The following is a 13835-nucleotide window of genomic DNA, read 5'->3' on the forward strand; positions in this document are numbered from 1 at the left end:
TTATTTAATATGTACAACAGTACCAACATACATTGAAGAGCTGTGGTTGTGCTTCACTGGTTGATTTCTGTCCATACACTCAGAACATTCAATAGCATGCAGAAATGTGCCTGTGTGCTCTGGAATAATTATTTAAGCCATAGAAGCAGCGTAAAACACTCACATGGAAAGCAACTTCAACCCTTACTCAGTGAACTCTCACCTCAATCCTAATGGCCCCCACTTTATTCTTTACATTTGCTGAGTAAGGCGGGAGAGGGGGGGAGTAACTTGAAATCTATTCCTAGTAAAATTCCTCAGGGAAAAAAATATTAGTGAGATCATTAAACTCTTTCATATCCACTTTTTATAAAGCAAATATGCCAGGAATTTACTTTAAACAGGTCACCCGAAAATCACTTCAAAGAAGAATCCGTAATTTTTATTCTACTAAGCTAGAATCATTATTACATTAATTTGACAATCTCATCAAGGACAGTTTAGCTGCATTATGATTTATGCTACAAAACTTTTTAATTGTTGTTTTCTAAAACATAACAAATTCTGGGTCTAAGAAAAAGGGAAAGATCAGAAAGATGGTCTGATTTAGAAAAACTAACTCTATTTCTGAATTAACCTCTTCAGGACAAGAATTTCCAAAGAAACCAGTAGAATCAACAGGGCTCTTTACTTACAGCAGGTTTTGAATTCTGAAATATCTTCAGAGGTAGAGTCAAGTCTTCCTTTGCCAGTGTTACTAAATATTCTTTAAAAAGGGTATTTGCAAGACCAGGGGACTGATTTTCACAGCGGTGGAGAAAAGGGATCATCCACTGGTAAACATTCTTCACATATTTTTCATCTGAGGACTGGAAAGCACAAAGAGTTACAGAGAGGAAATATAAGAACTAGTTCAGCTTCATTGTCCAAAATAAGCAGGAAAAGCAAAAAACCAAATAGAACCTTTTTTGATCAATATAACTGAAACAGTTATCTTCAGCTATCACAAACAGATCACTACATCATGAAGCCCTGAAACAATCTTTCTGCTACCCAATGGCTTGAGGAAACTGAGCAGAACAGGAGTAAAGCCCATTGGTGAGGAAAGCCTCCCTTCCTCCTGCAGTTTCAGAATGAGTGAAAGACCATGCAAGCATCTCCGAGTAGCATTACTTTCAGTAATTCAGCAAGAATGTAAAACAGAAAACCAAATGCTGAGTGGCTATATAAATAAAAAAAAAAATTCTGAGTATTTTCCTAGTTTCCTCTGGTGCTTATGTGTTCTTCAACTGAATTTCAGAACCCTATTCCATCTCTAGCTATTTTTCAGCCCTTCCAAGACGTCTTTTTCTATCCTGAAATGCCATGGATAAGTTCAATACAGAGACAAAAACACATATACACACATACAGTGCAAAGGCAAATATTGAAGTTTCTTGACAATATTTAAAGACACCAGAAAACATCCATGGAAAACATTCATTGCTGTGGTATCTGCAGCATCATCAAGAGCTACAATGAAGATCCCTTAAAAAAGGTCAACAAAAAGGGAGTTCACAGCTTTCAAAAGAAGATTTAGTAGCACTGAGTCCTCAGCCAGGGACAAAGTGGGTCTTTGAGAAAACTGAGCCAATTTAGCTTTTTTTAGAAACAAATAAACATAGAAATAAACCCTACCACAACAACAACAACAAAAAAGGAACAGTGAAAATGTAGAATTTTTACTGAATTAAAGACAGAGGTTCATCAGAAAAATGACAGTGTCTTTATATACACAGGATCCAGAGTAACCTGAGTTACTGGATTTCGAGGTGTACTTATTATTTATTCAAAATACTTACATTCTTCATCAACAGTCTCAGCTTGTCAATGTCTTTCATCTCTAAAAGTTCCTTCAAAGTCAAAGTTCGATCACCATCAGTCTCATAAACCACAGTCTCAAGAGTGACCAGATTGTCACAAAGCACCTGCAGACCAGGAATGTTCCTCTCCATGCCAAGACGAACAAGGGACAGAGCACAGTCAACCTGAAAAATAATTACAAAAACACTGCTGTACAACTGTTTGCCAAAAGCCAACTTCAATCTATGTCCTGTCTGTGCATCTATTTTATTTCCCTGTTGCTTAATAGGCAATTTTAAGTTCCTAGAAGCTTTTGTGGACTGTATATTCCCAGATGGATTGTCCTTCTCAGCTTTATGAAGACCACATAAAATGCTTAATCTTAGGGGATGGTATCGTTATATGCTTTTAACCAAGATGCATCCTATTGATGCACGTAAATTAGAATATTATTCCCTCTGGAGATCTCACACAGCTCCTCTCAGTATATGGAATATGAAGGATTGCTTTAAACTAAGACAATCAGGTAACTGACATGCAACATGACTTTTCTAGCTGAACATGATTTAGTAATTTTAATTGTTGCATTTTATGTCACAAAAAACAATAACAGGCTTCTTCCCTAGTGACTGAAACTACCTTTATATGAAAGGTTCTGTTTCAATTTCAAAGAACACAATACTGGCTGTAAATATTCAGCAAGGCAGACATAAGTCTTGGAGAGCAGAATGCTAATTTATACATTATATACTTTAACTGATCCTTGGAAGTTGCTTTTATTTCTATACCTACTGACAGGTTGTTAAGATCACAGTCAACTATGATTAAAAAGAGCCCTGAAGGACTGCAAGCTGGTAGAACAACTCACCCATCCGAACTAACCTACGGTAGTGATACTTCCAGTCATCCTCCTTTTCATGCACCTAAATTTGCCTGAGAAGCAACAGAATACTGGAGCACACGAGTGATGAGCTCTGTTTTTATGTGCAATGCTTATCTTTACCTCACAGAGCTTCAAACACTTTTAACATATGAAGAAAATCAAGCAAAAATAAGCTGCATGTAGTCCCACAGACACACAGTAAATCTGCCACGAAGAAATCATGACAGTATCATGTATTGACATGACAGTGACACGTGACCAACACTTATCAATATACATGACACAGCAGCATGTGACAGAATAAAGCATGTTTCCCAAAATGCTGTGCACAACTTTCCCTCCCTTAGTTACAAACATAAGATGCAATGGTAAACACTTTTCATGGATTACAAAAGAGCTACTGTCTGCTATGGTAAAACAAATGAAACAGAATCTACTGGCTTCCTATTCATTTCTGTGGATTAATTATTTGGCTGAGTAAACTTCAGAGCAAGCGTAAGTACACTGCAAATGAAAAAAAAAAAAAACAAGTACTTCAAAAGCCATAATGAAATTGAGACACAGTGTGAGGGAGAAGTGTCTATTAATATGCATTAAGACTGTTAAGGATTCTGTTGAAGAAGGCTGCTCAGCCATCATCATTTCCTTCCTGCTATTCTTACCTGCATTGCATACTCTTCAATTTCCTGTGCTCTGCTCAAATACCAATCAGTGACGAGATCTACTGAAAGGTCAGTAGTCCTGTACTTCAGTAACTCAGGTTGCATTTCGTACAGAAACTGGCCTTCATCTTGCAAAGTTGGTTCAATAACCATCCTTTAAAAAAAAAAAAAAATGTGTACGTTTAAATATATATTTGCTCACCTACTTTTTTTTTTAACATCAATCTTTTTCCTAAAACGTCTGGAAAAAATGATACAATCAACCTATCATTACACAGTAAATTGATGAGACTCAAATGCCAATCACAGTGAGCGCTAGTTTTTGTCAGCAAAGGAACTACTAAGAGATTTTGAACAGGAGATAGATCATGAAAGAAATAATTCTCTCTACTGAACTAGTAAGAGCTTTCAAACATGTGATAGATCATGAAAGAAAATGCTCTCTACTTGAAGATCCAGGTTTGCACAACCTCCGTTTTCCATTTGTTCAGTCAGTCTCACTGAGAAAGCTGAAAACACAAGTTAGTGCACACAAAAATAGTAAGTGAGTCTTACTGGGTCAATTCCCACATTTCAAGAATTAGTAAATAAATTTTTTTTATTTTTGCTTTTATATATACTTACCTGCATTCTGGTTTTTCACACCAGTCTTCTTCACGATGTTTTTGCTCATTCCAAGGAAGAATTTTCAATGTCCCCTTCTTGTAGCTGGTATGACAGAAAAGAGAAGCCTGATGTAATTTTATGTCTTTTTAATTTGTTATGGCATTCAATTAATGGAATACAAAGCATACAAAAATATTTCTGTGAATTCATGATAAGCATGTCAGTCAATTACAGTATCAATTATTTAAGATTTATTAGTTCTTAGTGCAGCTTTACAAGTGTGGTTTTGCCTGTATGTTATCCATACAAATATAATACATATTCTACCTATACTATTAAAGATCCAATAAAAAAGATTAATAAATTTCTTTTCTTACTGACCATGCTTTAAAAAAAGGAAAAAACCCACTACATGCTTTCAGAATTTTTACCATTTCACACTAAGTATTCTGACTTCATATGCTGTCACAGAAGACTGAAATGAGTAAAAACCTATGATCTTCACAGCTTGAAAAAAGAAGACAAAACAAACTGCTCAAATCTTAGCACAAATCCTCATACTGGAACAACACATGCCCTGCTGTGCTGATCTTCTCAATTAAGTTTAATGTGGATTTCTGACTACAAACCTCTACAGTGAAACATCCTCTAATTACTGAGGTTGAAAAAAAAAACCCTGTTTAATTTAAGATGCAGATTAAGAATATAATGGATTATTATTGGAATGATTAGTTATGGCTTGGTGTAGAAGGCTAGCTGTTTAGGCAGCATAAAACACTAGAAAACCGTGTCAAGCTATGCAGAACATAAACTAATGGGGAAGAGAAAAGCTTTATAGGTTCTGGCACTTGTAGAAATAAGAATCAAACCATGTACAAACTAGAGACATTAGAGTTGCAGCATACCAGAAAAATAAGCTATTTTAAATTTAATTCATTTTCTCCTGACCCTGAAAATAAACAGCAATGGTAACCCTACACAGACAATCCCTATTTATAAACTAACAACTGACACTATCTTCTCATCCCTTGAAGAGCAGCACTGTAACTCAGTAGTTTAAAAATAAACACAACTCCAACCAACGAATCAATTTCACAATATAGTAAGAGTCAAAAAAATAAGCTAAAAATCAGTAACTACATCTCATTTAGCAACAGCCATCAAACTCACTGAACAAAACAAGGCATGCTCATGAACTGCCCTGCCCCATACACATACACATCTCACCCAGAGGACTGGTCACTCTTTTTTCCCTTCTCTGTGCATTAGCAAATAACACCTCATGCTTTATCATTGTAATTCCAAACCTCCAAATTATATATGCTGTAGTAATCCAACAATAAAAAGGTAGAGGCAGATTTGCAGGTTATAGAAGTCAAACAAATGGAGGGGTGAGGATGGAAAACTGTTAATTCCTGTGTCAGAGCGATAGCAACACCTGCTTTCAATTCCTGTTCACCTGAACAAAACACTCTATGGCTCTCTTTATAATTACACACCATACAGCAACATCATTAAAAATAATTCATAAAGAAAACTCCAAACTAATATTTGTGGTATAAACACCAGGAATAAAGCCACTTTCTTATTTTTGAAAGATTCATCATCAGCCCATACATTTTGAGGATTAGGGGTGCTGTAGTTGTTTAAATCTTAAATAATATAATTTACCAATAATTTAATGTTTAAAACTGACTTCATAAACTAAATTAATATAGTCACATTTCAAATGTCATACATGAGAACGTTATTATGGAAGGCCCAGTTTTTAGTGAAAAGGTTCTCTTTAGCAGCTGAAATGTCAAACACCAGAAAAGCCAAAGTGTAATGCTGCCTTCCAAATTATAAAATCAAGACAGTACAAGTAGGACTTTATATTTCAATTGATAATGCTCTCCTTTCCTGTGTTCTATTTAACAGAAAAGAAAGCAGAACAAACTTTGTCTAAGAGAATTTCATCTCTTAGCAAATTTTTCCCATTCTTCTCCCAGTAGGCTTAAGAAGGTATTTCAAGGCGGGATTGATCGGTTGGTTGTTTTGTTTGGGGGAGCAGGGGGTGTGAAGGTTGGAAAAAGACTGGGGGTAAAATTAAAGAAAAGTGGGAAGTTATAGACAGAGCTGTAACAGCATGGAAATTATAGGGGAAAATGCAGTTGCTCCTCCCTGCATGGAATAAGGTCAGTGATTTCCCCCACACAATACATGCTAAGGGGGACTAAATGAAAGGTGGAGCAGAGTAGAGACACCATGGTCAGGCTCTGCTAAAATCCTTGCAGAGAAGGGAACTCAGCAGCCCTTTTTAGCTGTAAGTCACAGAGCAGCTAAAACCCAAAGGCAATAAAGGAAGATGCCTTGCCATTGAATCATCAACCATGGCAAAAACACCCTCCTTGGACTGGTGCATACTCCCATCCCAATGTTACATTGGATACTATACCAATGTTCCCTGCCTCCAAGGTACCTCCAACCCTCACTCAATAGGTATGAAAGTATATACTTTTATACTATTTCTTCACTTAAATGTAGAAAAAGTATAAAAGTTAAGAATAGGGAAAAGTCAGGGAAGACTCCGTGGTAACTTCCGGGATCAGGTGACAGGCTGAACCTGTCCTCTCCCACACAGGGATGTCCATTGGGTAAGAACCATGTTCCATGCACACTGAATGAGTATCTCGAGCTAACTTTGGTTAGGGAGTAGAGCTTGTTATATAGTATATATTGCTTTGAATACATTTTTGCAGTCAAGATACTATCACCAGCAATCCTTGAACCTTAACCAGTCACAATTTTATTAATAAAGAGTGTTATACCATAAACTGTTAGTGTGAGCCCTTCAAGGGGGCTGGCAGTCACTGGCAGCAGGGAACACACTTGAATAAAGGTGTGGAGACCCAGGAGCAGTCTCTGTTTGGCCTAGAACTGCCCTCTGACCCAGCACCACTCCGTGAAGAGTCCCCATGATGGGACACTGCTCTGGCACAAGGGTCTCAGACTAATCAAACGCAAAAGGTTTGAGGAAACCTGTTTTCATATGACAGGGGGCTTGTTTGGTTTTTGGTTGGTTGGTTGAGTTTGGAGGTTTTTTGTTGGTGTTATTCTTTTGGGAGGAGTTAGGTGGGGTTTTTTTAATATTAACACATATTCTTAATGGGAAAAAAAAGGAGCTTTTATACAGCAAAGGACAGACAAGGGTTTCATTTCAGAATCTGTTTCAAATGTCTGCAGAACTGTAGCAGAACTACTATGAGAGAATAACATTAAGAGAAGGTTTTCAGGTAACAACTCCAATTTCATATTACAGATAGCTTTTTCCTCCAACATTAGCTCACATACTAATGTCTTAACTATTATTCTGTCTCCAAAATTTGTAACGCACTTTGTTAAAATTATTTGATGTAGTCAAGTCCTACAGGCCCATACTGTGAGATTATTTCTTTATTAGTAAAACAGTAAAGTAACAATTGCTTTTTTATAAATTACAGTGGCAAGAAGATACTCAGTTGTTGCAAGGGCCAGCTGGCAGAGGAAACTAAAAGCAGCTTGAGGGACTAAGCAGTTTCAGAAGCTTAAGAATCACAAAGCAAAGAACTTGTACCAGATCCTGCTATTCGAATCCTTAGTCTCATTCCTTCCCACAGCTCCACTAAGAACAGCCCAAAGAGTACCAGGGAACTGATAAACCAAGGTCAGACCCTCTCAGTCAGTTTCTCTCCCTCATCTCTTGGCTGCGTCTCCATCCCTGGAAGGTATTTCCATGGAGAAGACATGGAGATGTGGCACTTAAGGACATGGTTCAGAGGCGAACTTGGCAGTTTGAAGTTGGACTTTATCTTAAGGGTCTTTTCCAACATAAACTATTCTGTTATTCTAGTAAAGAGAATACAAACTGTGCCCCTACCCCTCTCTTTCAAAATCTGGCTTTTGCAAGAGTCTCTGATGCATTTACCTGACAGTGGAGCAATAGGGGAGACACATGATAAGTAAATGATTACAGCAAGACCTGTTAAGAAAATCGCAGCACATGTCACTTATTTTATTTCCTCTGAAAGCAAATTCTTGTTCCCAGTAGTCACCAGGACTTTTCATCATTCTCTTAAGTAAGAGCTTCCCACCTGAATGTATCTTCCTATATAATCTCAGAAGCCCAGAAGAAACTTTGGGGAAATTTTCTTTGTTTCGGGTGTTTGGTTGCTTTGGTTGTTACTGAGAAAAAGAAGTCATGCAAAATAGTAAGGAAAGAGGTACATACATTTAATGGATATTTAAACTTCAGCATTCTCCTCTTTAGACTAACAAATTATTAAATAAGAAAATTACTACAAATAAACAAATACAGATATCTGGAATGCAAATTTAAAACCACCCTTGCAAGAATGAGATCTGAATGACAAGGAACCAAGACATTTCAAAACGCACATAAATGATCCTAATGCTACTGTCCCTCAGTATGAGATGGGAAGAGAAACAAAAAAAGAAAAAAAGAAGTTAAAGAAAAATCTACTGGCCGAAGCCTGTACTGCCAAATACCACATTGAACACATTCTTCATAATTTTGCTGCCACACCCAGCATACTTGCCATAGATGTGGTGAAGTTACATCCAGGACATACAGTTCCAATTAAGAAGTAATTTCTTTACAGATTCAGTAGCACAAAAGGTTTACAATTAAAAGTTGGCAAAAATTGCATTCTCTTAGCTGACCTATGTATCAGTACAAATTACATGTTTCTAACCTCCAGTTACTCTTAACATAGTTGAGTTACTTTACTGACTCTGATCAACAATTATTAGAGACTAAAGAGCTTAATTTTTATGCAAGCAAGCATTACCCACCCCAGCCTAAAGTCAACAGGTATTAGCAAGTGTTTCTTTCTGCAGACATGCAATCACCTATCCAGCCCATATCCCTAACTCTCTTCAGAAAATAATCTGCACTTCCTTCTTCCCATCTAAAAGGTGATACTTTTTTTCCTATCCCTATAACACAAACGCCACTTGGTTTGCCCCCGAATTCCAACTGCTTCAAGTATTTTTTTGAAGATACACTTTAAAATAGAATCCTTTCCAAATAGCAGAAGTCAGGAATTACGTACAGACTGCATTAAAAATAATTTCTCTAGCATCTCATATTTATAGTGTCAACTGAAGCTGAAAGTTTACTACTTAAAAAAAGTAATGCTTAAGAAAGATCTCACTCAATTCAAGTTCTCAGGCTTTGCTCTCTGCGAAAGTTGCTTTCCTTCCCCCTTTCCCTGCAACTCCAAAATCCATCAAGTGATGACGCAATGTGCAACTCTGCCACTCCCTGCCTGTTTTCTCAACAGGGTACAATAAAAAAAAGAGTAGAAGTACAGAGTCAAGCGATATGAATGACTAGAGGCAAGAAGTGTATGACATCCATTTTCCAAATACCGAAGCAGATTGAAAGAATCCTAGAAGAAAGCACCAATATGCCAAGTCTGGTACCAAGTTGTTCATGTTATCATTTCACTTAAACAGGAAATGATATTTCACTGTTCTTACTTCCTACAACAGTGTAAGTACTGATGAAACTGGGCCTCGTTTACAATAAACAGCAGATACTGTTTTACACAATTCGTAGCTAAGCTGTTAACTACCTGCTGCATGGCATAGAAGATAAACCACCATGTACTTCGATTCAAAAACAAAATGAATTCCTGGAATAAAGTCTCGTGCAAGTTTACTACATCTAGAAAATATCTAGTTGAGAATATTTGAGCCATATATTATTGATGTATGTTATTTCTCACTTGAGAAACTTCAAGTAAATGTTCCAAGTGCACTTGCCTGTAGCGATTTTCCTCTCCTGAAAACTACTGTTGGCCATTTGCCTTCTGGCCAAATCTGCCAAGACCAATCTTATGTTTCAGCACAAGGTTTTGCAGAAGTGAAACCCACAGTTGTCCAGACACCTCAATTCCAGAAGTGCTAAAAGCATACTTCAAAAGTTTTTCATAAAAGCTTATTAACAGACCTGACTGCAAAATACTAAAGAAAAAAAGATTTTTCATTTCATGGGAAAGAATTGTCATGCAGTGCAATCTTGACTGCAAAATGTCTATCTTTTTTCCCTTCTCACAGCAGAAAAAGTTGGAGTTAAAATATTTTAAGTCAGGTGTATGGATAAGCCACAGAAAATACTTTTTAAAGTGTTTTCTGCTCTGGCTCCATTTGCCATTTTAAAAGTATTCAGGCTCACCACTGGAATAAGTTGAGAGAGGAATTTTAGATTTTTAAATTCTCATCAAGAATCAAGCAGCACTCAGAAACCATCCCCTCTAAAAGCTTAAAGAAAACACCACTAAAAAAGATTCAGCTGCAAGATTTTTCATCCTAGCAGAAATCAGCATTTATGTTAAGTCAGTCTTAACAGGTAAGTCTCTTGGTGAGCCCAAAACACATACATACACAAAAAAACCCTAGCAGAACCCACAGCACTCAAGAGCTGACTCCTAACTCCATTCACTTTCTCAACAATGCTAATAAAATACATCATTCCCTCTTGCCCGCTAATGACTTTATCCAACTATCCTTACTATCTCTCCTCATTCTGAAGAGTTAATAAAAACTCTGTATTTGAAATTAAATATAAGAACTGGAATAAATCAGTCTTGATAGAAGCAAAGGATGAGACATCCCTGTACCTAAGCCCTTTATAAAGGCAAAGATTAGAATGCTGAATTTATTCCAACATTTACCACGAGGCTTGTTCTTAACTGATACTTATGGTGCACATACTGTTTTTTTCCCCATCAGATTTCTAATGCTGGTAATTTCAGTGACTCATGCAGAAACAGAGAGCAACAAAACTCTGGAAAAGTTGTTAAAATGGAAGCAAGTCAGTTGAGAAAGACTTCAGGTGTCAAAATACCATTTCAGTCTGAAAATTCAAAAACATGCACACAGATGAGACAAAGAGATACAGACATGAACGCATACCTGTAAAGAGGCAGAGCTCCCATTTTTCTGCCATACTTTTGTTTACAACACCTGTACAGCAAATCCAGCTGAACGGGGGCACATCAGAACCTCCACACATGCCCTGCACACATAGCAGGGCTGAACTGGTGAATTCAGCATGCACAGGCAGCCTGTTGTTTATGCAGTGTACACCATGCTACTGCATCCAGAGTTCACTCTCCTTGTGCTACACAACCTGGCAGGTTTGTTCTTTGTAACTGAACTCCCACAGAGGTCAGAGACACGTGGAGGTTAAGTCTGCATTCCTATGCACTCAGAATTCCAGACACAGCGACAGATCACTGCAGTCACTAAGGCAGGTGGCTTTCTTTCCCAACTAAAAGAAACTATCAGATGTGCTATACTATAACTGTATACAAATATTAGCACGGCTTTGGGATATTTCTTATTTTTTCCTGAGCCACTGCTTCTCCCCTACCCTTTACCCTTCTCTTTTCTTTTCAAGAGTAGAAAAAATATGATTGGAATCCAGTAAACTGACTGATTATGGAGGTATTCAACTCTGTTTCTTCAAAAAGAGATGACTTTTCCTGTATTGCTCTTTTCACTCCATTGTTTATGTTGGTTTGCCAATTCTTTCCATTCTTTTCTTTGACAAAAGAGGTCCATGCTATTGTAGTTTCTGTATCCTACCAAATGCATTTATTCAAACCTGCAGAGTATTTTGATTATTTTTCTCTCCAAGGACAAGCTTTCAAAAGAGCAAGGTCTAACTCAGTTTTAAGGTCAGGTTCCAATTCTCTACATTACCAATAGCAACCGTGTGGCTTTGCTTTTATTTTTTCCTTTTAAGCATTTCGTACAACAAGCCTGTCTCCAGGCCCCCTCAAGTTGAAATTTCAGAGTATTTTTTCTTTAAATCTTTACCCTTGTAAACTCATCCACATTTGCTTAATTTGCAAAATGCAAATTACCCCAATACATTTATGAAACCGTATCTTTTTGGTGAAAGACACTGATGTTTTTAGAAGTAGGTTTGCGGAACTTTGGAAGTAGATTAATCTTTGATTGTCCTTTTTAATCATGTATCATGTCTGAAAAATAATCTTAGAAACACTAATTCCTCATTTGAAAGCTTGTGTGTTACATAAACAAAATAACTAAAATATTCTCTTTTAATTTAATTTAAAAATTCATTTGACCAAAGTCTGTATCTTCTCACAATGGCAATGGAGAAATCAATGCCACTTTCTGTTGCTCTGCAGTTCTTACATCTCTGAAGCAGTTTTGTTATGTCACAATTATTCCATAGCTGAGGATGAAATGTAAGAAATGCATCCCAGATATACGGTCTCAAACAGCTGTGATACGTATTGCATAGTTCATACTGCATGAAAACATTCTTTTCTTTCATTATAGTATCTGAATAGTGAGTAAGTAAATGCAACTACAGAACTGATTACATGTATTTTTAGGTTTCCAATTGTTCAATGTACTACATGACACAAAAGTGGTGGGCAGAGAGAGAAGTGCTTCATTTTCCAAGAATATCCATAGGATGTGACAAATTTATCAAGACTGAAGTACAGCTGCTTCCTAAAACGGAGTGCCAAAAACATCATGCATTTTGGGAAAACTGATCTGCGTAAACCAGTGGAAAAGGTATCCCACTGCTTTAGGGTGCCCCAGTTAACTAACCTTCAGAATCCCTGCTGTGCACACTGCAATGACAGGTCTTTTGAAGCAGCTCTGCCACCAGAGGAGAAAGTTATAACTGATTTCATATAAACAAATCAAGCTATGTTTTAATGATGTGGTTAACCTCTAATAATATTTGGGGAGAGGGAAACTTTCTTCCCTCCTAAACAACCTAGAACAAATAATCTAAACGTAATAAAAGTCAGCTAACACTAAATACACAAGCACGGTTCAGAAGCTCACTGAGGGGTTTTTTTCTTCATGTATACAACTAAAATTGTGAGGCAATAGCCTATTTTGATTTTGTGAAAGGTATTTTAAAGACAAAGCTGAACTCCAAGTAAGATCAAAGCCGTCTGCCACCAAACAGTGAAATACTACTTCAGAACTGCACATTTATAAAGCATAATTAATGTTCCTGGAAGAAATTTTATTCTAAACTCTGTAAAAGAACAACAAATGGATGAGACAGTGGAGCAGTACACTTCATTAGAAGATTGGGCAAGGCAAGCCAAACTTCAGTTCAGGACTATGCGGGCAAAAGACACACATGGTAGATGAAGTCAGGGTAAGTCAAGCATTAACTAGTCAGAAATACAAAGGAAATCCTGTCAACGTTCTGTGGATAAACAGCACAGCCACAGTTCAGCTCACATGCTATAGGAAGTTATGTGAAGGCTGCTACTGGCCTGTCTGAAACCTTCTCCATGCCAAACACACTCAGCTCTCTCAGCTGAATGACAGTTCAGCTCCAGCATGGCAGGCTCTGTTAAACTTCCCTCCTTCCTCCCTGACAGTTCATGTTCTCCACAGCTCCCTCAAGGCTTCAAGTTCTCATTCTCATCTTCTCATGACCAACATCTATGGTACTTTTGCCAGCTCACTGTCTGCAGCAGCCTTCTGGCTACCATAAGCTGTTCCTGTTATCACAAAATCCCACATAAGCAGTTTGCCAATGACTCTTTCTTCCTCCAAACCACTGCTTTATTTTTGACATGGACAAGAACCTTTCCTGCTCCTACCAGAAGTCAATCCAGACAAGAACATGAGTGTCATCATCTGATGGATGACAAGTTTATCCTTCCCTCAAAAATTAATTTTTCTACTTCATAGAAGAAGGTTAGATCTGCCTTTTTTTTTTACTACCAAATACATCCTTGAAATAGTATTAACTACATTGCTCCCTCTACCTCTGAACTCTTTTTTTTCTTCCTGTTAGTGCA

At 37.2% G+C, this 13835-nt stretch overlaps 1 protein-coding gene across 3 annotated transcripts in view; it reads right to left on the minus strand.

The window, feature by feature from the left end:
• The window catches only part of NBAS (NBAS subunit of NRZ tethering complex), a 166203-nt gene that overhangs the window by 117179 nt on the left and 35189 nt on the right, over positions 1–13835 (minus strand). For all 3 annotated transcript variants that reach the window (XM_010393300.4, XM_019282201.3, XM_010393299.4), the window contains exons 22-25: positions 3991–4074; positions 3367–3520; positions 1821–2006; positions 675–848 (exon numbers count right to left, since the gene is read on the minus strand). In XM_010393300.4, coding sequence (XP_010391602.2) covers positions 675–848; positions 1821–2006; positions 3367–3520; positions 3991–4074 — 598 coding nt within the window. The remainder of the gene's footprint in view (positions 1–674; positions 849–1820; positions 2007–3366; positions 3521–3990; positions 4075–13835) is intronic.

This window comes from Corvus cornix, chromosome 3 (assembly GCF_000738735.6).
Source record: "Corvus cornix cornix isolate S_Up_H32 chromosome 3, ASM73873v5, whole genome shotgun sequence".
NCBI lineage: Eukaryota > Metazoa > Chordata > Aves > Passeriformes > Corvidae > Corvus > Corvus cornix.